At 46.7% G+C, this 24,825-nt stretch overlaps 1 protein-coding gene across 1 annotated transcript in view; it reads right to left on the bottom strand.

Annotated features, from left to right (window-relative positions):
* gfod1 (glucose-fructose oxidoreductase domain containing 1) overlaps positions 1–22,788 on the bottom strand; it is a 30,879-nt gene extending 8,091 nt beyond the window's left edge. Inside the window, exons 1-2 of the mRNA XM_076085440.1 lie at positions 22,002–22,788; positions 96–289 (exon numbers count right to left, since the gene is read on the bottom strand). Coding sequence (XP_075941555.1) covers positions 96–289; positions 22,002–22,254 — 447 coding nt within the window. The 5' untranslated portion in view covers positions 22,255–22,788. The remainder of the gene's footprint in view (positions 1–95; positions 290–22,001) is intronic.
* Between the last annotated feature and the right edge of the window lie 2,037 nt (positions 22,789–24,825).

Raw genomic sequence — 24,825 nt, 5'->3', positions numbered from 1 at the left:
CCGATATCTTGCAAGTTCTGTGGGCGCTGCTCTTACTCAAACAGACCTCAAGAGAAAGTATCACATTGTTGTCATTATTATAGATTTAGGCTTACCTGCGCCTCACAGACCAGGAGCTCCCCGATGTAGCCCTCCTCTAACAGCTCCTTCATTCGAACAAAGGCCGGCAAGAAACGTAACACATTTCCCATAATGCTCAGCAACTTGGGGTAGTACTGGGCCGCTGACATCATTCGGAAGGCATCCAGAGGCGTTGCTGTCCGGTCGCAGATGACGTTCTTTCCGATACCTTTTCAAAGAGAGGAGAGACAGTTGGGAATGAGCCATGTGAGCTTTGTTCATCTTTTCTGTCAATGTTGAGATGAACGAGGGGGTAGGGGACAAGAGTGGAGGAGAGAGAGAAGTAATGCAGTTAGCCATAATATCCTCTTGAGCATGAAAACATTCCCTCACGAAACAATGCAGAGCAGCAAAATGTGGCAACTCCCACAATAGCTGACTCAAGAATTACAACACTTTCTGGGCTTCCTCCCTGAGTCATGGGAACTTAATGACAAAGGGGATGACTTGCAAAAAGACACAACATATACTGTATGTACTGTATTTAGTCAACATTATTATCATTAGCAAAATGTTAGGGAGACTGCTTATTGATGCAGGCTACCCTGCTAAAATTAGCTAAATCTTGCGAGGATAAAATCTGTATCCCTGAACGCCGAAAGAAAGGGGTTTACTGTTGGCAGGCATGGAAGATGTTGCAGTCATAACTATGTGATGTATGGTGAGACTGCACAGCTTGGAGAGCTCTAGACAGGCTTCACTGGTATTACAGGAGGCCTGATGGAAGGCTGATAACAAAAGACGAGCCCGGCAGGTGCATAGGAGATTGAGAAGGGAGGCGATAAAGAGCCTGTAGGCGCTGTATGAAACCTAATTAAAATCACTTCCAGCATATTGAAAGGTCCACTGGTGCCAGCAACACCCAAACACAACGGAGAGAACAGGATGCTGCAGTAATGTGAGGAGAGACAGACAGAAACATTTAGTTTTTTCTTTTTACTGGACAGTCGACTGGAAATAGATTTCGGCCATTCTAACAATCTTCATATTAAAAGGTATAATGTGCAATTTGCAAATATGTGTTGGTTAATATTACAGCCTTTCTCCAAACAACAATTTTTTGAGTCTATGAGGGCGACAAGTGACATTTACGGAACAGGAACGTGCTAAAGTGCAATAGTAAGAAGGAGTAGCTCAAGTAGAGACCAAGGGAGTTTAAAGACAGAGTGACAGTGAGAGAGACAACAGCAATCCTATAGATATCATACAAGTATTACAGCTGATTTATAGGGTACAAAGGTCAAATGGATTCTTAGAATTTAGCCTAGTTTGGTAGTGAAAGCCAGAAAAAAGGTCACTATAACTTAATGAAGCAGGCGTGTATAGCATAAAGGAACATCATAGACATTGCTGCTGAACAGGTGGTACTCGACCACAGTTCCCCTGTTTGCCCCGTTCAGCAGCAGTGCACGGTGGCTGCCTGTTCGCCCTCTGGTGCAGGCTACTGATGTCCTGTCAGGGAGAATCCGCTAACCTCACAGACTGGAAGCACATCATGCTGTCTGAAAGACCTGAGGCCTGAAGCTCCTCAAACAAATCCAAGTGCAGGCGGTTAACATGTCTGTCTACTGTCATGAACAGCGAGGCCGTGTTCTTTCAGACAGTGATGCGCAAACATACAGACTCAAAGGCAGGGAGGCGCTTTCATTCTCCTCATTCCTCACGACTGCGGGCGGATCATTTACCAGCACATATTCCGCTCATGATCAGCTACTGAAAAACAAATATCAATTCCTTAATTTCACTAAAGTGAGACTAATTGGAGAGAACAGATGACTCACTGGATCTTCATTCAAATGTGCCGTGTGCAGCATTTCGGCATTAATTATCAGCTATTGCACATTAACGATGAGCTGCCTGTAATTATGGTGCAACTGGGTCAGACTGTCCAGCAAGTCTGCTGAATGGTTTACAGGACCGATGGCAGCGGGACGTGGAGATGGCAGGGTTGTGACGGGGCGCCTCACATTTTCATTTAGGTGCACAGGCCCATCATTTAGGTGCACCCACATTTTTCATCGCACCTTTTGCCACAATACATACAAAGCATATCATTACTGATAATCACTGCGAACCGAGGTCAACGACCTATCTAGAACCCAATACTCAAGATCCTTTAAGAGACACGCACGTCTACTTTTTAACATGCTTGCTGAGACAGAAGCAGGGAGGACAGGTTACGATGCTTCATGGGAATAAACACACAGAGTTCCTGATAAAAGGAACAGAGACACGGGAGACCCAGAGACACATAAAGGCCAAGAGAGAGAGAGAGAGAGAGAGAGAGAGAGAGAGAGAGAGCAGCTGCATCATGACGAGTGGAGGTCGACTCTGTGCAGTCCAGCGCTCCCCTCGACTCGCTGCCACACACATCGTCTGGCTCCTCGCTGCACGGCTGCAGCGTGTTCCACTGAGCACCAACAGTCACCGCAGCACACGGCCTCACAAGTGAGCAGCACAGGGCTTAAAGTGTGCAGCAGAGCGCTGCCTGACATTTGTTTTTATGCGCTCACACCTCAGCTGATCTGTAATGCTGAGGAAGGAAAGGCTGTGCAGGAAGGTCAGGTTGGGTTTAAGAGGGCGAGGCGGACATATTTGTTCTTGACAGCAGGGCCGACTCGTCTGGCCTGTAATTGCTTATTGTTTATTGTTCTATGACGGAAGGATGGAAACATGCCACGGCAGCGGTGACACAGTGCACTTGACATGACGCTGGAAACAGCATTTCTGACCGTTTTCTGCTGGCCTAAAACAAAGAAAGAGACAATGTGTTTCCTGTGCCAAAATGAAGGGAAGTCCATCTTAAACAGTGGCAACAGCTGGAAATCAGCACAGAGCAGAAGAGCAGGTGGATTAAGAAGGATGTCGGCACAATGGGCCCTGTGCCCAAAGATGCCAGAAATAGAAAAGCGAGGGGAGCCGGTCGGGAGCGCCGTGCACGTGCTCCTGCAGGATGGAGACGAGTCAGGGAGGAGCTTTACTACATTCATACAAGCTCATGAAAATGATTTGAATCTCAGAGACACTGGTAACTCATCATTCATGATCTAAATGCAGTGCTAAATAGTATCATGTTTTGTTTAAGTACCATCAGGGATGTTAGATTTACTCAACATAACTTTATGTTTCTCATACTCACGGTCCATTCAAACCAGATTTCCTTTTTAGTTTAGAGGGTATGATTTACATGTTGGTTCATATTTATTCTCATTATTATCTCTACTCCTCGTTGACAGTGTTTTGGTACATTTTCTAAAAAGCAAAAAGAAATAGTTTCATGAAATCTAAAGCAAAGAGGTGACAATGAAACACTAAAGTACGGTTTACATTTAACTTGTCATTTGCAAGCGCCTTCATCATTCAAGTATCAGAATGTATTGTTGTTGCATTAAGAGCTGAATATCTAGTTGATTAATTGAGCCGTTGATCGACTGAAAATGAATCAATGATAGTTTTGTCAATGATTTAATCATTTAAGTTATTTCTTGGTATAAAACACGATCAAACGTTTTCTGGCTCCAGCTTCTTGGATGTAAATGTTTGCATGTCTGCTCGTGTCTCATATTACAAATGTACTTTAAAGCTGCACGGATCAATATTTAGATATCAAAAGGTTGCAAACAGCCTCAGTTATCAACTAGCTGGTGAACAGAACGGATCATTTAGCAGCTTAAGAGACACAAGAGAGCGACTACCGGACAATGATCATCAGGTGGACACAAGCACGACTCCAAAGGAATGATAATGTTGCTCTGTAAACGCTGGACGTGTTCATTTGTGTTTGCTAACAACATCTATTACAGAGGGTCGCTCAACTGTTTGCCTGTCTGCTTAGAACACACAGTCTGCAGCGTGTATGTGAGAGCGTGTGTGTGTGTGTGTGTGCATGACTAAACACGTGTGTGGCAGCGCCGAGATCGGACAAAGGGAAGCGAGTGGGCTTGAAAGATCACAAAGCATCCTCCAACCCCGAAGCACTGCAGAGTAATTAGCTTTGTCTATTAGGCCTGTGGACGGACGGACGGACGCACGCACGCACGCGCGCACGCGCACGCGCACACAGTGTAATGGAGCGAGGGCATTCGCAGATGTTCAAAGAGGGACTACTGACCCATCCTTGCAGAACGGGCCTGCTCTGTGTCAGAAACTAGAAGTGAAGTTCAAATATTAGCAAGACTCCAACCAACAACCTCCTGGGATGTCTTATATCGCTATCAGTATGGTGTGTTACGGCGAGCTGAGCACACACTGGCTTCAGTACAGTTAGAGAGACAAGCCAGGCTCGTCTTTCTGCTGATTATCCCAAATTAAATTTAGCTTAAAGCAATTACGAGGAGGGGGGGGGGGGGGGGGGGGGGGGCATGGAGAACTGTACGTTGTCGTCAGCGTATAGCTCACACGCAGGATATAAATCAGAGAAAACAAGCTTCCTGATGACTCATTTTGCCGCCATTGTGCGACCGACATGTGTTCCCCGTCTGAACTCGGCATGTATATAGAGACCTTGATAGCGGTGATGGGTGAACAGTGAGGAGGCACGGCCCTCTGCTGTCATGCAGGGACATTCAGTCAATGCGTAAGACTGGAGCTTGTCATCGGCTTCGGTTTAATGCAATTGAATGTGTTTATTTGTGTTTGAATGGAGTTATGAGGTGGACAGTAGAACACTGGACAATTGTTTCTCAGAACAGAAGCAGACAAATCAAAATGCCGTTCAATGTCAGTTGGACTGTTGAGTTGTCACTTTGACATAAGACTGTATCAGAGCATTGAAGGGGCCCTTTAAGTCCAACAATACAAACGGTTAACGTTTAGCACCGGATGATTGTTTTTATATCTACTTTGCAATTAAAGACATTTTCAAAGCTTGTGATTCTAATACATAATTAACAAGTGTTTTGAGCTCTTGTACTATTTGTGCTGAGCCAGAGATGGTTCTGTTCACAAACAGACACCAAACTATGTCTTTGTATGTTTGAAAGAATAAGAAGCATGGAGGTGATGAAGCTAGCGACGGGTCACTATGTTATAAAAGCTCTGAATGTGAGACGTTTGTGATGATGAAACTAATGTAGACTATGAATACAAACAGGCCCATCATGACATTTATAGAAAATACTGCAAGTCAAATTACAATCGCAATATTTGTGAGAACGGTGATGGTCCTGAAATAGCTCTGAGAGCTCTACGGGTGGGTTTTTGTGTTGTTGTGCGTTTCCTTCAGTTTACAGTAATCACACAACACAGTCTTACGTCTTTGACAGAAAAGGCAAATGGACTCCACCTCACACCCTGATGATAAAAACAACTGCAGATTGTATTTGGGGTCTGTATTCTCTGTATCGTCTGCGTTGCAGCTTCAGCTCCATTACCACACAGCAGAGCTCAGAACGATGACGAGCTTTAGTGTCACTCAGCTGGCTTCCCCCTCCAGCTGATGCCCTCGAGCTGCAAGGAGTTCAGCATTCCTAAATGTGTTAAAGTGCTGCCATTAACCCCGCTCACCAGACCGGCTCACTGCTCTGGAGATGAATAGTCACCGAGGGAGCGGCTTCCGGCCACGTGGTTCCTAATGCGTGCACTTACAGCACATGTTAGTGGTGATGGGTGTGCACCACGTCAGCACAGACGCGCCGCAAGGAACAGTTAGCTGATCTGAAGCTGTCAAAACACTCGTGTGGCTTTCTTCTCCAAATCCACTTTCTTTCTTTTTTTTAGCAAAAATAACTCGGTACCAACTTCTTAAAGGTTTGTACCACTGCACACAACCACTGACCCTTCTAACACGAGCAACAGAGCATTAGTAACAGATGCAGCAGCGCTTATGAACTCATGTTATGGTAATACCACTTTAATAAGTACTATGATATTTTAGGGACAGTTCACCCAACTCACAAAAAGAACTCTGGTACTTCTAGCGGTATCGAGCAGTGAAGAGAGATTTGGATATAACACAGAGAACTGTAACCACGGTGGTAAGCCCGTGTGAACAGATGTCACAGAGGCCGAAACATTACCGTTGAACATTTATTAGCATTTGATGTTCTGCATCGAGTACTCTAATGTGCAAAATGGAGACTAATACATACGCTTCCATATCGGAGCAACAAAAACTAATTCAAAGGCAAACGTGTTTGTGTGTGTGTGTGTGATCAGTGTGTGTGACCCTCAGGGTCTAATTAACTGCTGAGCTGAACTGCTACCCCTCCTTCCTAATCACACACACACACCTGTCTGCCTCCACACAGAGACTCATCTCAGACCCTCCCTGCCCTATTTGCATTCTACTGTTAGAACCTTTATCTGCCTTCATCAGGTCAAGCAGGGAGATCGACCAGAAACAGGTTTTCTGTTCCTGTAATTGCCAAATTAAGGAGATTCAAAGAGCAGTTCAGCTTGTTTACATGTGGGTTAAAATGGCCCCTGTGTGTCCCAATTCATTAATTAGTACCGCAGAATAAATTATAGCGGCCATTATAGCGGCTATGAAGAGGGGCTGAATTGATAGAGCCCTGCAGTGTGTGAGCAATTGGCCACAGGACCGCTCACAGGTCTGAGGAAAGCTGCAGTGAACAACACACTGAGCCTGGCAGCGCTCATCAATAATTACAGGTAAGTGACTCTTTGAGCCATAGAAACGGTGCCGTGACTGCTCATAGTGTTCTGGGGACAGAGTTTGGCCAAAATAAGTTATATTAAAAGTGGCGGCGAGGGGAGGTTTCAAAAATGAATGATTGAACCGATAAGGAGCATCAATATCATATCAATATACAGTATTTAAAGAACAGTGTGGAGCTAAACCGTGGGAAGCTTTGCATTGGTAAGTGATGCATTCTTTTTTTACAAGGAACCACACAATATTCGCTTAGTACGGAGGCCAGGAAGGGACATGCGGTGGGACAAAAATAAAAAGTCAAAGGTGCACTATTTTGCAAGATGTAAAACCGTTTGTATTTAGGTTCACTGTGACAGTGACAGCAGCTTGTAAAAGAGCAATGAGGGGCTCTGAAATGTGATGAATTTACTGTTTATCAGACCACAAATGAGACAAGCATTATCTAGCCTGCGCAACCCGCGGCCCTCTGGCCTCGCTCTTCGACTACTTTGGCGGGAGCGGTCATCTCTGGAGACAGACCTTCGGCTAGCGGCGGTAGCAACTCGAAACGTTAGCAACAGAAAATGTGCGGATCCTGGACTGGTCGGGTTTGTGTTGCTGCAGTTACACAGGTTAGACCCAGCGCTCCACCAGCCGCTTTGAGCCCAGCCGCTGAGTTTGAGTTGCTACAGCCGCTAACTGAAGGTCCGTCTCCAGAGCTAACGAGCTAACGAGCGGCACAGAGGGAGGCAGAGGGACAGGCTGCGCTGTAGAGCTAATTCTGGTCTCATTTGTCTTGTCTTTATATTTGAGGTCTCTCCCGAGGCTGTGTGCCAGGTGGCAACCTCAGGTGTCTTAAGACGGCCATAGTACTTGTAATTCAATCCTCCATCTGTCTTCCCTCCGTGTTTCTTCCAGGGACTCTGGTGTTTGGTAAGATATAATCATAGAAACAGGTGTTTTTAGAAATATGGACTATGATTTAAGACAGAGTTGGCTGTCCACGTATCGTCCATTTACGTGGACAAAACAGAGTCAGGATAAAACGTGCACCTACACATTCCATCACCTTCTCCATCGCTCTCTATGGATGTCAATCTAGAAGCAATGCAGGAGAAGAGGGGCTGCTTCGGTTGATCTCATTGGGAAAAGTCAGGCTTTGACCAGCACACGGTGAGCTCTTTCTGGTGGCTTCTGTCAGGACCATGAAGGGCATCTCTGTGTCAGACGAGGCTGCACGAGGGGCCTGAATGAAGGAGGAAGCTCTCAATGCTAATGAGCAGCACAGAGCCAATAGTTACTGGCCACTTAAAGTAATGCATTTTCCTTCCACACACACAGCTGTGAGCACTAACACACATCTACACGCTGCTCTTGTAAGCAGCACATGACTCACTGCACGTGATCGTTGCTCAGTTGCCTCTCTTACCTCCATACTATGTGCTGACGGAGGAACTCCACCTTTTTGATTTAGGACGATGCTCAGACATGAGCCGGGGAAAAGAACACACTCGTACCACGTCGTTATAGAAGACAGCGAGCGCTCATTAATAACCATGAATGTCCTGAGGCGCACTTCAGCCCAAACTAACGGAGAGAGACGTCTTCACTGAATCGCTTTCACCGCGGGGCGAGGACGCTACGACCCAACAGCTGTGGGCCTCACTGTCAGGGCCGCTCTGGAGGAGGAGGAGGAGGAGGAGGGAGCTCACTGATGCTCGGTTGAATGTGGATGGTTGTATCCTTTATACACGTACGAGTTACTTATATCTGCGTAGCTGGAGAAATATGTTTTCAGAGTTTATTGATGCAGTTTAGAGGGAGAGGGAGAGGGAGATATCCAATGAATCTAACTGTAGTCTCGTGTTATTAGCACAATGTTTGGTCATTTCAGCAGTTTTATTTTCATCAAAAGTAGTTTTAAAAATAGTCGACAGCGATGTGTAGATTGGGTTTGAACTTACAGAGATGTGGTGCAGGCGGCTCCTCGTCATCTTTCAAAAGGACACAGTTTCACACACATCACGGTGACAGCGGTATCGCATTAAATGTCACTGATATCATAGCAGAGGGGAAGCAGCGTTTCCTGTCTCTATAAACAGTCTTTGTTGGGAACGCCGCCCAATCACAATGTGACCACTGAGACATGACACACAACGCAGTCCGAGGCTCTGAGTCACTAACATGAGACCAACAATGATGTTACAGAAATCAACCGAGATGACCCGTAAACTATTGACACAGTGCTGCCCTGTAGAGACGGCGGGACGAGTTGAAGTGCTGCCTTTCATACCTTTTTCTTTTTGGCCCGTTTGTTTCTGCCACAGTTGGATTTGGCAGGTTGTCTCCGGGCTGCTCTGGAGGATCTAACTCACTTTGTCTGGCAGACGGCAGACGAGGGCGCCCATACAGTGACACAGTGATTCCTTTATGGCTCTTCTGGGGTGTGAGGTAAACAAGGTGACAAATGCAAAGCGCTTGTGCAATGACTGCGCAGCAAACAAACAACCAAATACCGCAAAGAAAACAAAACACGATTGTGAGGTGCAGTCTGACCTCCTTCATTGTGAATTCTGTCATTGTGAGATATCCACTAGGTTTGGATTTGAATAGCCGAGTACGTACAGTTCCCATATTTGCATCCCTCCACGTTGATCTAATCTGACCGCTCATCATCACACTGCACCGGACCACAGCGGCTCCCTGCCACCAACTGACCTCATTCGGGCTTCTAACTATAATGTGCACTGTTCATCTTTGAGGGGTCACTTCAGATGTTCACTATCTTGTCCTCGGGTTCTATATTGTATTGTTTGCATGCTCTTAGTTCATTCCACCGATACTAAACACGTCACTAAAGTGTAGCTTCCTGCTCCTGCAGCATTACAGAGAGACAGAGCGATGCAGGCTCACTGATCCACTGTCTCCATTGAAGCTTCTCTGTGAGATATTCACAACCTTAATAAAGCAGAAAACAACTGTCTGCTATGTAAAGATATAGAGGAGTAATGTGCAGCTCATAACGCCCCCCCCCCCCCAGGTTAACTGTCAGCACTGCTGCCCTTGTTTTGCACTGTGAGCACCGTTAGCTGTGATCGCCGTGTTGAGGCAGTAGATATGCTCTCAATTGCTTATTAAGCACCTTTAACACAGTAGTTCAACATTTGAGGAAACATTAGTTTTTCCCCAGCTGACATCCATTGCATGTCTCTGAATTCAGTCCAGAGCTGGAGTCAGGATGTTGTTAGCCTAGCGTAGCACACAGTCTGGAAGCAGGGAAACTAGTCTGGCTCGGTCAAAAAGGTTAAAAGAAATAACTAAATCGCAAAAGCGCCCTCCAGCTCATTGCTTTGCTCTTGTTTCACAATGCACTGCTGTGCTTCAGTCCTGCTGCTCTCGTTAGTGTCGTCTACAGCGCGCATCACACACTAACATTGAACTTCTCGTCACATTCTCAGAAAGAAAGCGAACACGCAGATTTCCCAGTATTTTGAACTGTTCCTTTAAACACTAAAGATTATAATTCAGATGGCCGCTTCATGCATCTGGACCTTCTTTACCGAGACTTCAGCATCATTCTCTTCTACTGCTCCCGGTTTATGCTACAGTATGACTGAGTCACGCTGGGTGCTCTCGCTCCAAAGACAAATGGAAACGAGGCATTGGGTGACATAAACCTGAAAGCAGGATGATATTTTAGACTTGGAGAGACACAGTGGAGAGACGGGTGTTCACTGCTCCATCCATCGTCCCTCCATCTCTGACCTGGATGGCAGATTGTGTTCCACGTGAGCTCGGAGAGAAAGAGAACGGTGACGGTGAAGCATCGTGTTTCTGGGTGTCGTTGGCAGGAAGTGATTGAGAAGACTCCTCAGTGTCACACAAGCACGCTGCTTCCGCCTGCAGCACGCAAAACAGGAAGCGAGACACACTGCGGTGAAGGTACCAAAATATCACTTCCTGTTGCAGATGTTTGACTGTAAAGCTGTAAAAAACAAAAACTGTATACCTGCAGTTTAACACAATGAATGCCATGTTACATGGCATTCATTGTGTTAAACTGCAGGTATACAGTTTCACGGCATAGTACACTGAATGAGGCCTGAACATGCGTAGTAACAGTAACAGACCCTGACGGACAGTCAGCCCGGCCTGCTCTCAGGTCTGCAGCTGCCGCTTGTCCTCCTGTCCTCCTGTCCCAGACGGCCAATTAAGAAACACAGACGGGCCTATTCCTGAACATTGGCACATTAAGGACATCTGAGCGCGCCGATAATGGAACGGGCTTCACCTGGGGAATACACATGACGAGCTGAGAGATTAAAGGGCCAGATGAAGAGGATGACACGGTCAGTAACACTTTGTGATAAAATGATCAGGACGAGCTGAAGAGGAGGGCTGGTACGCACACGCTGCTCGATGCGTTTGTGCAAGACGGAGGAATTTCACAAGTGATTTCCCAACAGCACCGCTGAATTACGCAGGTATCTTTGTTTTGGCATGCAGCGGTGAGCTCAGTCAGCCACACACACGCGCACGCGCACGCACACACACACACACACACACACACACACACACACACACACACACACACACACACACACACACACACACACACACACACACACACACACACACACACACACACACACACACACACACACACACACACACACACACACACACACACACACACACACACACACACACACACAAGTGAAGTATTTTAAGGCAGAAGAGCAGAGAGCCTATAAGTTCATTTAGCTGCGTGTCATAACAAGATATGATAGCAACACTGACGCAGAGCAGAGGTTGACCAACACAACAACTACAACAAAGTACTATTATTATAAGCAACACTTCATCCATAACATATAAAGACACATTGTTGATAATGGCTGGTAGCGATACCTGAAGATGAGGTGAGTCATGCTGTGCTATTCACTGCCACCAGATCTGGACCTAAGGGAGGTTCCAGAGGACGACATGATGTTTGTGTCCCTGAGACGGTCACTGTGTCGGATAAGGCGATCACAGAGTCATACATTCCTCCCCGTTACCAGGCCGAGAGATATGCTGCGTGTGTAATCACAGTTTATGAGTTAAAGGGAGGTTGGAAAGCATTCATACGCTCTGAGCTCTGCGTTTCATCCTTCCCAGTCCCAGAGAGGGGGAGCAGGTGTCATTAAGTAAGGGATAATGTACAGTAAGCTTACTGTAATGTGATACATGTAATGCACCAATCAAAGGCCGTGTAATAACTCAGTGTAACGGTTCAACATGCTGCATCCTCACACAGCCTACTCTACCGTGGCTCTGCCAGTGCACAGAGGAGCACTTTGTTCTCTCATTGGTCGATGTCACGGGACACGTGGCAGACGTCAAACCAGGAAGGGGAAGGCAACAAAAAATAAAAGAATGGACGTTGTGAGATTTCCCAGCTGCTGCGCTGGTTTTCTTTCAGAGTGACACTTCCAGTCTTCCTTAGACAATCTACGACAAGGAGCACTGAAGCCGTTCTGGAGCCTAAAGGACCACATACTACAAGATGTTGCTTTTTCATTTTTGCCAGATCTCTATATTAATATTAAAAAATATTCCTGTTAATGCCACAGAGGCAGGTTTTCATCAGGACAAAGATACAAATGTATTATTATTTCAAAAGGACGCCCTGAGGTTTAAGACCGCGTCCATGTCCGCGGTTAACACAAAGCCAAGAACACAAAGCCGTTTTTTCCTCTGTTCAGATTTAATAATAGAGAAAATAAAATCCTCATTAAGCCTCCAGTCTAATAATGCTGCCTCCAATCCAATCCTGATGAGTCCATATCACAAGCTTGCCCTCTCTCTCGCCCCTCTGGATTTAACAACACAATGTGGTTCGTCATCCAAAACCTGCACCCCGAAGTTCTCGGGCACGCAGCAGAACCTTATGGGTCCATGCAGGAGAAAAAGCATCTCTCTGCAGGGAGCGGGGAGGTCTTCCACTTTCCCCGTTTTTCCTCCAGGAATGCTCACTTGTCAGCGCAGCGTGGCGGCGGGCTGACGGAGCCTCCCCCATCCAGCCATTCATCCGACACACAAAGGCAATTTCACAGGAAGACCGGCTTTCTCTCCGCTTTTCTTCCTCACTTCTCCTCATCGTCCCTTAGTCTTTCATTCACACTCACACACACACACACACACACACACACACACTGTCATTAGCATACTAATGGAGCGCCCGGGAGAACGTGAACGTGACCTATAGTGGGAAACTGGTGGGGCTGAAAAAACAACAAGCGGCGCCGCTGAGAAAGAAGGCCTGGGAATGGCAGCGTACTTGTCTATCTGTGGCATTCTCTCAGCGGACTCAGTCTGGAGCCGCTCCGAAACACAGCTCCAGCCCCGAGACCCCTGATCCATCAGACTGATGAATACAAGGGAAGTCACACTGGAGGAAAGGCAGCCGTTCTGTCTGGTCTGGAAAGTCTTTTTCAAGCCAGGTTACAATATGTTGGATTGTACTTAATCGTAGTTAGTTTTTTAAGGCTGTTAGTAAATGTACCTGGGGAGATTTTTGAAAATAGTCTGTGGTTGATAAGTGTACACAAACAATTACTTTTCCACAAACAATTACATCTTTGGCTGCAGTAGAACAGTCTCATCTCTACCACCTTTCCGTGACTGTCGTCACCCCTTCTGTACATTTTGGGTCTTTTGAGCCCTTTAAAAACAAAGTTGAGTGGGCTGCCAATGAGCTCATCAGTGGTCGGAAGTGCAGTTGCATCAGTGGTGGGGAACATGTATTTATGATGACGCCTGCGTGCCCTTTGCGGTCAGGCTATAAATAGCTCTTTGCCTCTGGCTGGCCCTTCAGAGCAGGTGTCTGAGAGCTCATCAGAGTGCGGATGAACCATCACTACCATGCAATCCATGTGAATACAAAGAACAAAAACTTCTGCACTTTACTCTCACCCAGATTAGCTCTCACCGTAACAAATCACTAAAGTGAATATGAATTCACCTCAAAATGACCTAAACTGTGATGGAATTTGCTTGTTTTTGAACCCACCAGGAGATAATGAGGTCGGCTGTGAATCTCTGTGTCTGTCCGCGGCTAATCTTGCATACTGCGACACCAAACGGAATAATATTTTGGGTGCTCATTTATGGCTGCATGCTCAAGGACCCTTTTGTGGTCGCAGTGACTCACACTCTCTTAAAACACCTTTCATTGCCTGTTTGATACTGCTATTGATTGACTGCTGACTCAGTCCTCTTAACTGGCCCCCAGCTGGTAGGGGCCGCTAGTTACGACACAGCTGATGCGACTAATAGATGCCACTCTGCACTCAGAGTGCTCACTTTTATTGATTTAGATGGCGTGGTTGGCTAACGGCTAACAGCTAACGGAGTTCCCAGCACACACATTGCTGTACGTTGCCACCGCTCAGTTGCGTGAGTCAATTGTGGGTTGTATTCACTCTACGGCCAGAGATATAGTAGATATATATTATAGATAAAGGTGAAATATAGTTTGCTCACTATTGTTTTGGACGGCGTGTTTAGCTATAAGCTAACAGCTGACGGACCGACAGAAAACACAGCTGATACACTGGCAGTCGAGAAAGTGGGAGCCAGTTGTGGCTCCACTGATTGCACCTTTATAGTTTTATATATATTCAGCAGGTCTTGAGCGCCAAGTATGGCCCACCTTATGTGGACATGTGACATCACAGGAGGTGCTCATTAGGGTGGAGCTAAAATATAGGCAGTCACAGCCTAATTCAAAGACAGTGAGCTGGTATGAGGAGGTGGGAGACTCCATCAGGCGCAGTAACAGAATCAGCCAGAGGTCATTTGACCCGTATCAAACTCTCTGTTAGTGCAGCTAACAGAGAGTTCGGGAGGAAAATCTATGACGCAGCGGAGGATGGGTAATGAATCAGCCTGCTCATCTGCTTTAATTCAACATGTCATGGGAGTATTAGATGCTATTCTTGGAGAGCAGGGTCCGGTCCAGTCGGCAGCTCGGCACCCACTGACCTGATACCTGATAGCTTCCATCACTGATGTGAGAGAGAGCTCACATTCATTTTGGTTATACTTTAAAAAGGTTGGCGCAGGCCTTGCAGCGGCTCTTTGTGGTCTAGATAAGATGTATTGACTCTCATTGCATATTACTAATGTTACTGCCTGACCTATTTCAGTTCCCTCGTGGTTTCTGTTACGTCTTCACTTCATGTTATGACAGAATTTGTTCCATTTCGCAAACCTGATAAGTTTATGGAACCGAGCCATGAAGGGGATTTTACACAAGAGTCATGAAGTTGCCGTCAACTGCTATAAAAAGATGCGCTTCCACGCCTGTTGCTCATCTCTGTGAAGCTCTCCAGGCCTCACGGAGCTGAGCCGAAGGGGCTCCTCTCCCACCACTTCCTCCCCCCGCCGTCAAAACAAAAGTGCACAAAGGGGGACGGAGGGTGCACCTGAAACTCCCGCCCGTGTAACATTTCAGTTCAGCTCTCGGATTCCCTCTCAGCATCGGGGCCCAACCACACACACAGCGGAGGTGATGAAAGGCCTGCTGTATTCTGTCAGCAAAGCAGTTTCAAGGACATCGATCACTATATCCCGACACTTTATAGATCAAATGCTTAATCGATTGAGAAAACATTATTATAGATTAATCTGTAAATAGTCATTAGCTACAGCCCTACAACATAAATGACAAGACTTTAGGTGAAATAATTTGGAACAATGTTCTGTACAGTACATCCAACAAGAGTATCCAACATAGTTCTTGGGCTAAACACCATATTCTTTAGTATTTTGACCAAACAAATGACTAAAGGTCAACTTACTAGCTTTTTCCAGAGCTTTCAGACACATCCCATGGTCCTCCTCAACAGATTCGTTGAGGAGTTCAGTCCGAGTTGAGCGGACGAGCTTTCTCTGTGACAACGTGATGAAAATTACAATTCTACGACAACAAAGCAAACTCTGTCCGCCGAGGAAGACCATAAGGTGTGGTCGAAAGCTCTGCAAAACAGCTTGGAGCTCGGAGTTATTTTATCGTTATTCTCAAGGATATTGTCCATTGCCTCTTGTCCACTTACTGCAGCACTAAAGCTGGTACTTTGGATTAATGCTGATACGGTGACACCAGAGAAGCGTTTCACAGCTGTTTGATTGAAGCCTGAAAGCAGAAATAATACTGTAAACCTATAAGATGAGAAACTGGGGCACCAGCCTTCTGATGTTTCATATTTCTGAAAGCTTTGATGCCAAGAAGAACCTCCAGCTCTGAAAACATGTTAGACCCACTGCCTTTAAGAGACCTTACATAATAACATACTAACATACTAAAATGCACCTTATGTTAGGCTGTGACACATAAAGAAACCAGTCTGAATTCTGCAGTCTGATGGAAATGCTAATGTATGCTAATGCTAATGGTTCTGGATGAAAAAACTAAGAAGCTTCAATCTCCACTGGTTCAAAAAAAATAAATCATACTTCAATACTTCAGGCTCACGAGTTTGTCTTTAATAGCAGAATGATGTGTGTGTGTGTGTGTGTGTGTGTGTGTGTGTGTGTGTGTGTGTGGCAGCAGACCACACACACACAACCTCTCAACAACCTCTCTTTGTGTGAGGTTTCCTTCCCAACATCATCACATGACATCAGACGCCTCAGGAATGCCGCAGTCATAAGAAAGAGAAGGGGGGGGGGGGGGGCATCCCTGTGGAAGGAGAGATGCTGCTGAACAAGACCGACTGGTTTGCTGGGCTGGGGGGACGAGCCGGCTCTGGTAAAACCTGAACGACATGTGGAGCATGTTCTTGACTTGTAGCAGAGTTTTTCCACTTTCCTCATCGCCCTGTATGCTTCATGTCATTATATTCTATCCCACCCTTTACTCTGTTCACGCCTCTCTTTAATTGGATGTGTAATGATTTTAGGTTTCGACTTCAACGCAGGCAATTTATCCAGCCGAACCCTTCTGTTTCAACTCAACAGGGCTACGAGACAAGTTAAGACAGAAGATAATACACGTTCACACAGAAGTCTGATCACACTTATCAGCTGGAGGTTAGCAACAAGAAGGCCAGCTTAGCATCAGCTCACACACCCTGACAGAAGAGGAAGTCAGAGCTGCGTTGTCACCCAGCCCGGCGGCTCTGCTCTCTGACTGGGTACCACTTCCCTGGACGTGTCATGCATCATGGTGACGCAATATATATTGACGTCATCATTGGAACTGTCATTTCGGGTGACGCTCATATACTCAGAATTTTACTTATTTCACAACATTCCCACTACGCGTCTAGTCTCTGAACAAAGGTTTCACTCCACTGTGGCTGAGAGGTTTGGCACTACTTTGTTAGTATCTCTTCAAAAGGTAGAAAACACGTAACTTTGATCTCCGAAACACCAACAGTTCAAATATTCACGAGCTCACACAAGCAGCCCATTCTTTCACATTATACTGCTATATTTACCTGAAGAAATACGAGCTTTTCACTGGACAATGACAAACGTACTGTATATTTTGTAGAGCGACAAGATTGGACAGCCTCACTATCTTTCCATGTGCCCTGGCTGTTCTCCATTTTCTTCAGTTCTCATCAACCCACACATCTTCACGTCGCTGAAATAATAATAAGTCGATTAATCGTTAAGGTCGTTTATCGAGCGACGACGCAAAACGTTCTGCGCTTCTACAACGTGAGGACGTGCTGCTTTACTTCACTGTAAATTAAATATCTTTGAGTTTTTATGACTGTTAGTCAAACAAAACAAGCTATTTAAGATAATAACTTGGGTTCAATGAATCCCTGATGAGCATTGTTCACTTATTTCTGACATTGTATAGACACAATAAGGAATTGATCCATAAAAAAAACAGAATAATCCATCTTGAAATGAATCGTTAGTTACAACCCTACGTGATTTTATTGGTGCAACACATAATATGTTAACAGATATAAATACTGACAACAACAGAGCCTTTAAAGTCACTATCGCCCCAAGAAATTGCTGGACCAAAACTGAACTCTCAGAACTTTGTGCACTTGGACTGAATTAGCTGTTTCATGTTTGCCCTCCAACAGAACTCTCACAGGACTCACACAGGACGCACACAGGACGCACACAGGACGCACACAGGACGCACACAGGACTCTCACAGGACTCACACAGGACGCACACAGGACGCACACAGGACGCACACAGGACGCACACAGGACTCTCACAGGACTCTCACAGGACTCTCACAGGACTCTCACAGGACTCTCACAGGACTCACACAGGACTCACACAGGACTCACACAGGACGCACACAGGACGCACACAGGACGCACACAGGACTCTCACAGGACGCACACAGGACGCACACAGGACTCTCACAGGACTCACACAGGACTCACACAGGACTCACACAGGACTCACACAGGACTCACACAGGACTCACACAGGACGCACACAGGACTCACACAGGACGCACACAGGACTCACACAGGACTCACACAGGACGCTCACAGGACTCTCACAGGACTCTCACAGGACGCACACAGGACGCACACAGGACTCACACAGGACTCACACAGGACGCACACAGGACGCACACAGGACGCACACAGGACCCTCACAGGACCCACACAGGACCCACACAGGACGCACACAGGACTCTCACAGGACGCACACAGGACTCACACAGGACGCACACAGGACTCACACAGGACTCACACAGGACTCTCACAGGACGCACACAGGACGCACACAGGACTCACACAGGACGCACACAGGACTCTCACAGGACGCACACAGGACGCACACAGGACGCACACAGGACTCACACAGGACTCACACAGGACTCACACAGGACTCACACAGGACGCACACAGGACGCACACAGGACGCACACAGGACTCACACAGGACTCACACAGGACGCACACAGGACTCTCACAGGACTCTCACAGGACGCACACAGGACGCACACAGGACTCACACAGGACTCACACAGGACTCACACAGGACGCACACAGGACGCACACAGGACCCACACAGGACCCACACAGGACGCACACAGGACGCACACAGGACTCACACAGGACTCACACAGGACGCACACAGGACCCTCACAGGACGCACACAGGACGCACACAGGACGCACACAGGACGCACACAGGACGCACACAGGACGCACACAGGACGCACACAGGACGCACACAGGACGCACACAGGACGCACACAGGACGCACACAGGACCCACACAGGACGCACACAGGACTCACACAGGACGCACACAGGACGCACACAGGACGCACACAGGACGCACACAGGACTCACACAGGACTCACACAGGACTCACACAGGACTCACACAGGACGCACACAGGACGCACACAGGACTCTCACAGGACGCACACAGGACGCACACAGGACTCACACAGGACGCACACAGGACGCACACAGGACGCACACAGGACGCACACAGGACGCACACAGGACTCTCACAGGACTCTCACAGGACTCTCACAGGACTCACACAGGACGCACACAGGACTCTCACAGGACTCTCACAGGACTCACACAGGACGCACACAGGACGCACACAGGACTCACACAGGACGCACACAGGACGCACACAGGACTCTCACAGGACGCTCACAGGACTCTCACAGGACTCTCACAGGACGCTCACAGGACTCTCACAGGACTCTCACAGGACTCACACAGGACGCACACAGGACCCTCACAGGACTCACACAGGACGCACACAGGACGCACACAGGACGCACACAGGACGCACACAGGACGCACACAGGACTCACAGGGCGCACACAGGACGCACACAGGACGCACAGGACGCACACAGGACGCACACAGGACTCACAGGACGCACACAGGACGCACACAGGACACACAGGACGCACACAGGACGCACACAGGATGCACACAGGACTCACAGGGCGCACACAGGACGCACACAGGACGCACACAGGACGCACACAGGACGCACACAGGACTCACAGGGCGCACACAGGACGCACACAGGACGCACACAGGACGCACACAGGACTCTCACAGGACTCTCACAGGACGCACACAGGACGCACACAGGACGCACACAGGACTCTCACAGGACGCACACAGGACGCACACAGGACTGGACCCAGACTTGTCTGGGTGACAGCGGGTGAGGAGGAGAGGCGGCTTCTCTCACAGGGAGGACAGAGAGGAAGAAATGGTCACTGTACACGTGAGCGATGTGCAGGTTGAGTCTGGCTCACTGGCTCAGCTGGATTGTGGAACTTTCATACAGCTGGACTTCACTCCCTGTGTGCGGTTGCACGTGCACGTGTTAGCGTAGCCTTTGCTTTAGCGCGTGTGCGCGTACGGTCTATATTGACATTAGTGTGGTCGTGCTGTGAACAAACACTGTCTGCTGTACTCCGCGCCTCTTGTTAGCTCAACGTTGCCACTCCACAGAGTTGACTGAAGCCAATGAGCCAACAGTAGCAGCAGTGTGAGGATGAATGGTGCCACAGAGGCCCTTATCTCCACGCTGGGAGGCACAAGTTACCCGTTCCCACTGGGAGGCTCAGGCTACTTTAAGGACACTGTGTTTCCAAAAGGGAAAACACACCCAATTCAACCAATGCGCCCGCAGATGCATGTGGCCCTTGAAATTCTAACTCAACGTGATGATCATGGGGGGAGAACTTGCATTAAAAATCAAAAAAGATCACGTGTCAAACAAGTCTGGTGAGGACTCGTGACACTCAGCTGAAGTCAGAAGGAGCTCGTCACAAGACAACTCGCTGTGGAGCTCACGCTCACACACATCTCCGCCCCTCACACACTGACAGACGGGGCTAATGCTGTCAGGTCGCTCTGCCCCCCCCCTCACTGCTGCATTACTGATGAGAACCACACTGACTGAGAAAACAATCCTCAGATGAATCAATAACAGAAGTGAGGAAAAGCAGCTTCAAAAGTACGCTTCCTGTTTATTTTCTACCCTAATCTTCAGTATTTTGACCAAAAACAGGAAAACAATGACTAAAATGTCAACTTATTATGGTCTTCCACAGCAGATGGAGCTATCTCTGTGACCATATGATGAAAATTACAATTCTATGACAAGACAAGGCAAACTCCATCGCTGAGGAAGGCCACACGGTGTGGTTGAAAGCTCTGCAAAAAGCTAGAGACGTTATTCACAAGGATATTGTCCATTGCCTCTTGTCCACTTACTGCAGCACTAAAGCTGGTACTTTGGATTAATGCTGATACGGTGACACCAGAGAAGCGTTTCACAGCTGTTTGATTGAAGCCTGAAAGCAGAAATAATACTGTAAACCTATAAGATGAGAAACTGGGGCACCAGCCTTCTGATGTTTCATATTTCTGAAAGCTTTGATGCCAAGAAGAACCTCCAGCTCTGAAAACATGTAAGAGCCACGCTGTCGTTTACCCCGTCAGTGGTTCAGACCACCGTCTCTGTCGTACAGTAAGGCTCCTTCTGTACATCACTACTTGCAGTCTAACTGCAGACTGTTTGGTAGCTTAGTCTCCAGATATAATCCAGTTCAAACCGTGCTGAGCATCTCTGGTCCCATTTGTTCTCCAGTCACCATCCTGACCTATCAGAGCTTTGCTGCCAGCTGAGCTCTGCTGCCAAACGGTAAATAAAGCCTGTGTGGAGTGCAGCTCACTGGTCCTCGCCTCCATTCTTTCACAGCAGCTCCAAAATAAGCCGCACTGCTCCAGATTTAAACTAGAACAACCTCTCTTTGTGTGTGGCTCTCGTTTTTCTTTCTTCCCGTATTCAGGCCTCCTCTGTTTCACAAACACGGGTTAAGTCCAGTTTGACCAAAGGAGCCCCTGACAGACAGTCAGTCCTGCATGTGGGGCTGGTCTCCTTGGTAGCGATACTGAAGACAAGCAGGCCTCTATCACTACATCCTGTCAGTGAAGGTCACATTTCTTAAAGCCTGTGCTCAGTGGAGGGAATGATAAAGCTCTTGCACAAACTGCTGCACCTGCAGGGCCTTGCTCAAGAGCACTGCAGCCTCCTGTAGGTCAGCCAAGAGGTCAGCTTCATGGGTAAATAAGGGCTGATGTCAAGATATCCGTGATGCCGCTCATCCCCAGCAGCCCCACCTATTAACTGAACTCCTACCTCACTGGACTTTATGTCTGCTCCACTGCAGGACAATGAACCCCCCACACCTCCAACACCACCCCACCGGGGGAGCCGCAGCATCCAGCCCGCCCAGCAGCAGCACTCACCCAGCGTTTTCACCGCGATCTGCCGCGTCAGAGGCGGCGGCAGGTTGATGCAGACCAGATCCACGTCCTGATGCAGCAGCACGTCGTCGATCCGGTTGGTGTAGAACGGCACGTTCATCTCCTTGGCCAGCTCCTCCGCCTCCTCCTGCGTCCGGCCCCACAGCGCCTTGACGGCGAAGCCCTCGTTCTTCAGCAGCGGGATGATCACCCTGGCGGTCAGGCTGGTGCCGAACACGCCGACCCCTGGAAGCATGACTCGGGTTTGTTCGTCGATCTCTGTTTTCAGTTTTGTCGTAAGAGCTCCGGATGACGCCAGACCGGCTGAACGGGAGGGAAGCGGCGGGCAGAGACCGTCAGGTTGGCCATCCACCTGCAGCCAAACACCCGCTGTGCTGCATTTCCCCCGGCGCTCCGGCTCTCAGAGCGGGCATGTAATTTCGTTATCCTCCAGCCCCCACAACGGAAAATAATCCAAAAACAGATGACAAACCGGGCCTCTGCGTTAGAAATGACAATTCAAACGCACCATTCCGGTCTTTACCTCGTCCGCGTCTGACGGAGATCAACGCACTGACTGCGCCAAGCAGTGAAGGGCATGTCACCCCCCTCCCAGGGTCTGTACGCCCCTTTTTTTCCAGCAGGATCCTCCCTTCCAGCTAACGCGAGAGGGAACACATGAGAGCCGGAAAGGTGCTTTATCTGACGGCGCGCTGACAGAAAGGCGGCGGTCGCTGTCTCTGTCCCCGGAGGATCCAGCAGCAGCAGCAGCGATACTACGGTGAAGGCTGCGATTCATGCTGCAGCTCAGACATGCGCAGTCAAGTCAGAGACGGTGACAGGAAGCGCTACTGGTATCGAAGTGTCAAAATAAAAGTATTACTTGCACGCTTGATATTAGCCACCGTTGAAGTCTATGTTATGTATGGAGTAGAAAAAAAGAAGACTTGAAAAATACAGCACAGTTTTGTATTACACACACCTCAAAGCACAAATAAATGAAGTAAACTGTAGTTGCATGAGCAACCACCTCCACCATGCATTTATATTTATTTTTTGTAATATTTATTGTAAGCATGGTCTTATTGTAAAATAGGTAAGATTATGTTAATACAACAACGTGGGATGGGATCATAGGACAAACGTTAGATCCGTATCATTCAGTGTGGCTTTGTGCACACTCTATATAATCCATCGGGCTAAATACTCATGTTTATCCAGAAAGTTTGGCGTGCTTCTCCTCACACAGCGTTGCCAACACCTGCGCAACAAGTACATCAAAACGTGCGGCCTAATCGGGAATAGTGTGCTATCTATTTTTCGGAGAGATTCGCCCAGCGGTTTTCCCGAAAATCCCGAAAAACGGAGCAAAATGTCTCCATTCACTTGAATGGGGTTTTGGCGTGAAGAGAGCAAAAAAAAAAACACCTAAGCCCTAGCCCTATATTTAGGCCTCTGCTCGAAAATTGCATACCCATACTCAAGAGAGTCTATTTTAATAATTTTGATGGCATAATACAGGTAACACTTGTGAGATGTGTTGAATTGTGTAAATATTGTGTACATGTTACTGGTTAATAACAGATACACTTATGGCACAGCTCAAATTGAAAAAGTTTCAGGTTCGCCTGAAAAAAAGCACTTGTATTGAACATTTTTTTTTTAAATAATGCAGATCTTGGCCTAAAATTACACCACAGACATAGCACAACACGTTTTACATGTCCCCACAACATATTTTACTTCGATTGAGTGAAGCAGGCCAGCATAAATGGTCTGAGTCAAGCAAAATTCTGATTTTCGGAACCAGCAGTTGCATTGCTGTATTCTAATTGTATATACTATACAATTAAATATTAACTATATATTCACTTGTCTTATCACTAAGAGTGTTCAATAATCCTAATAAAGCAGTTTGACATAATTTGGATTAATTTTGAGCAGTTTTGAGGTGTCATATCTGTCAATCATAAAAATAAATGCCTGACTATAGCTGTGTCTCAATTCAGGGTCTGCATCCTTCGGAGGACCCAGCCTTCGTGGTCTACGTGGGCCGGGTCCTTTGAGGACCGCAAAGGCTAGACCGTGCTGTATACGAAATGAGACGGCCTACGCTACAGAGGACTTCCTGTTTGCGTCAACAGCTGTTCCCGCCCCGCCCCCCTCTTGCTGCTCCCGTCCCTAAAATCCCTGCTCAACAGGATTATATATATAATATATATATATAATATACACACTATAAATATATATATATATATATATATACATTTATAGTGTGTGTGTGTGTGTGTGTATATATATATATATATATATATATATATATATATATATTAAACTAAAACCTATTCAGTATATATACTGGAAAGGTTTTAGTTTAGTGTTTTAATCAGTTTTCATATATTCAATAATTAATTCATAGATCTTTTTCATAATATTGTTTTTCTATATTAATAATCAGTTAATTAAATCAGTTACTAACAACTAATTTTCAATCAGTTATAGTTCTTGTAATAAAATTAATTTATCAATAACTTTATTTCATTTCATTCACACATACATATATATTTACATGTACATATATATATATATATATTTACATGTACATATATATATATATATATATATATATATATATATATATATATATATATATATATATATATATATATATATATATATATAGCAATCCTAAGGCAGAGGAAATCAATCAAGACAGTTAATATTAACAGCAGCAAAACAAATGTCAGCAAATGTGTTTATTAATTCTCAGTAACACATGTGCATATACTTTATATTTTTTAAATAAGTTGATGAAAAGAGAAACATT

This window comes from Anarhichas minor, unplaced genomic scaffold (genome assembly GCF_050575085.1).
Source record: "Anarhichas minor isolate MPS153535 unplaced genomic scaffold, ASM5057508v1 ptg000155l, whole genome shotgun sequence".
NCBI lineage: Eukaryota > Metazoa > Chordata > Actinopteri > Perciformes > Anarhichadidae > Anarhichas > Anarhichas minor.
This window is presented reverse-complemented; position numbering and strand designations above follow the sequence as displayed.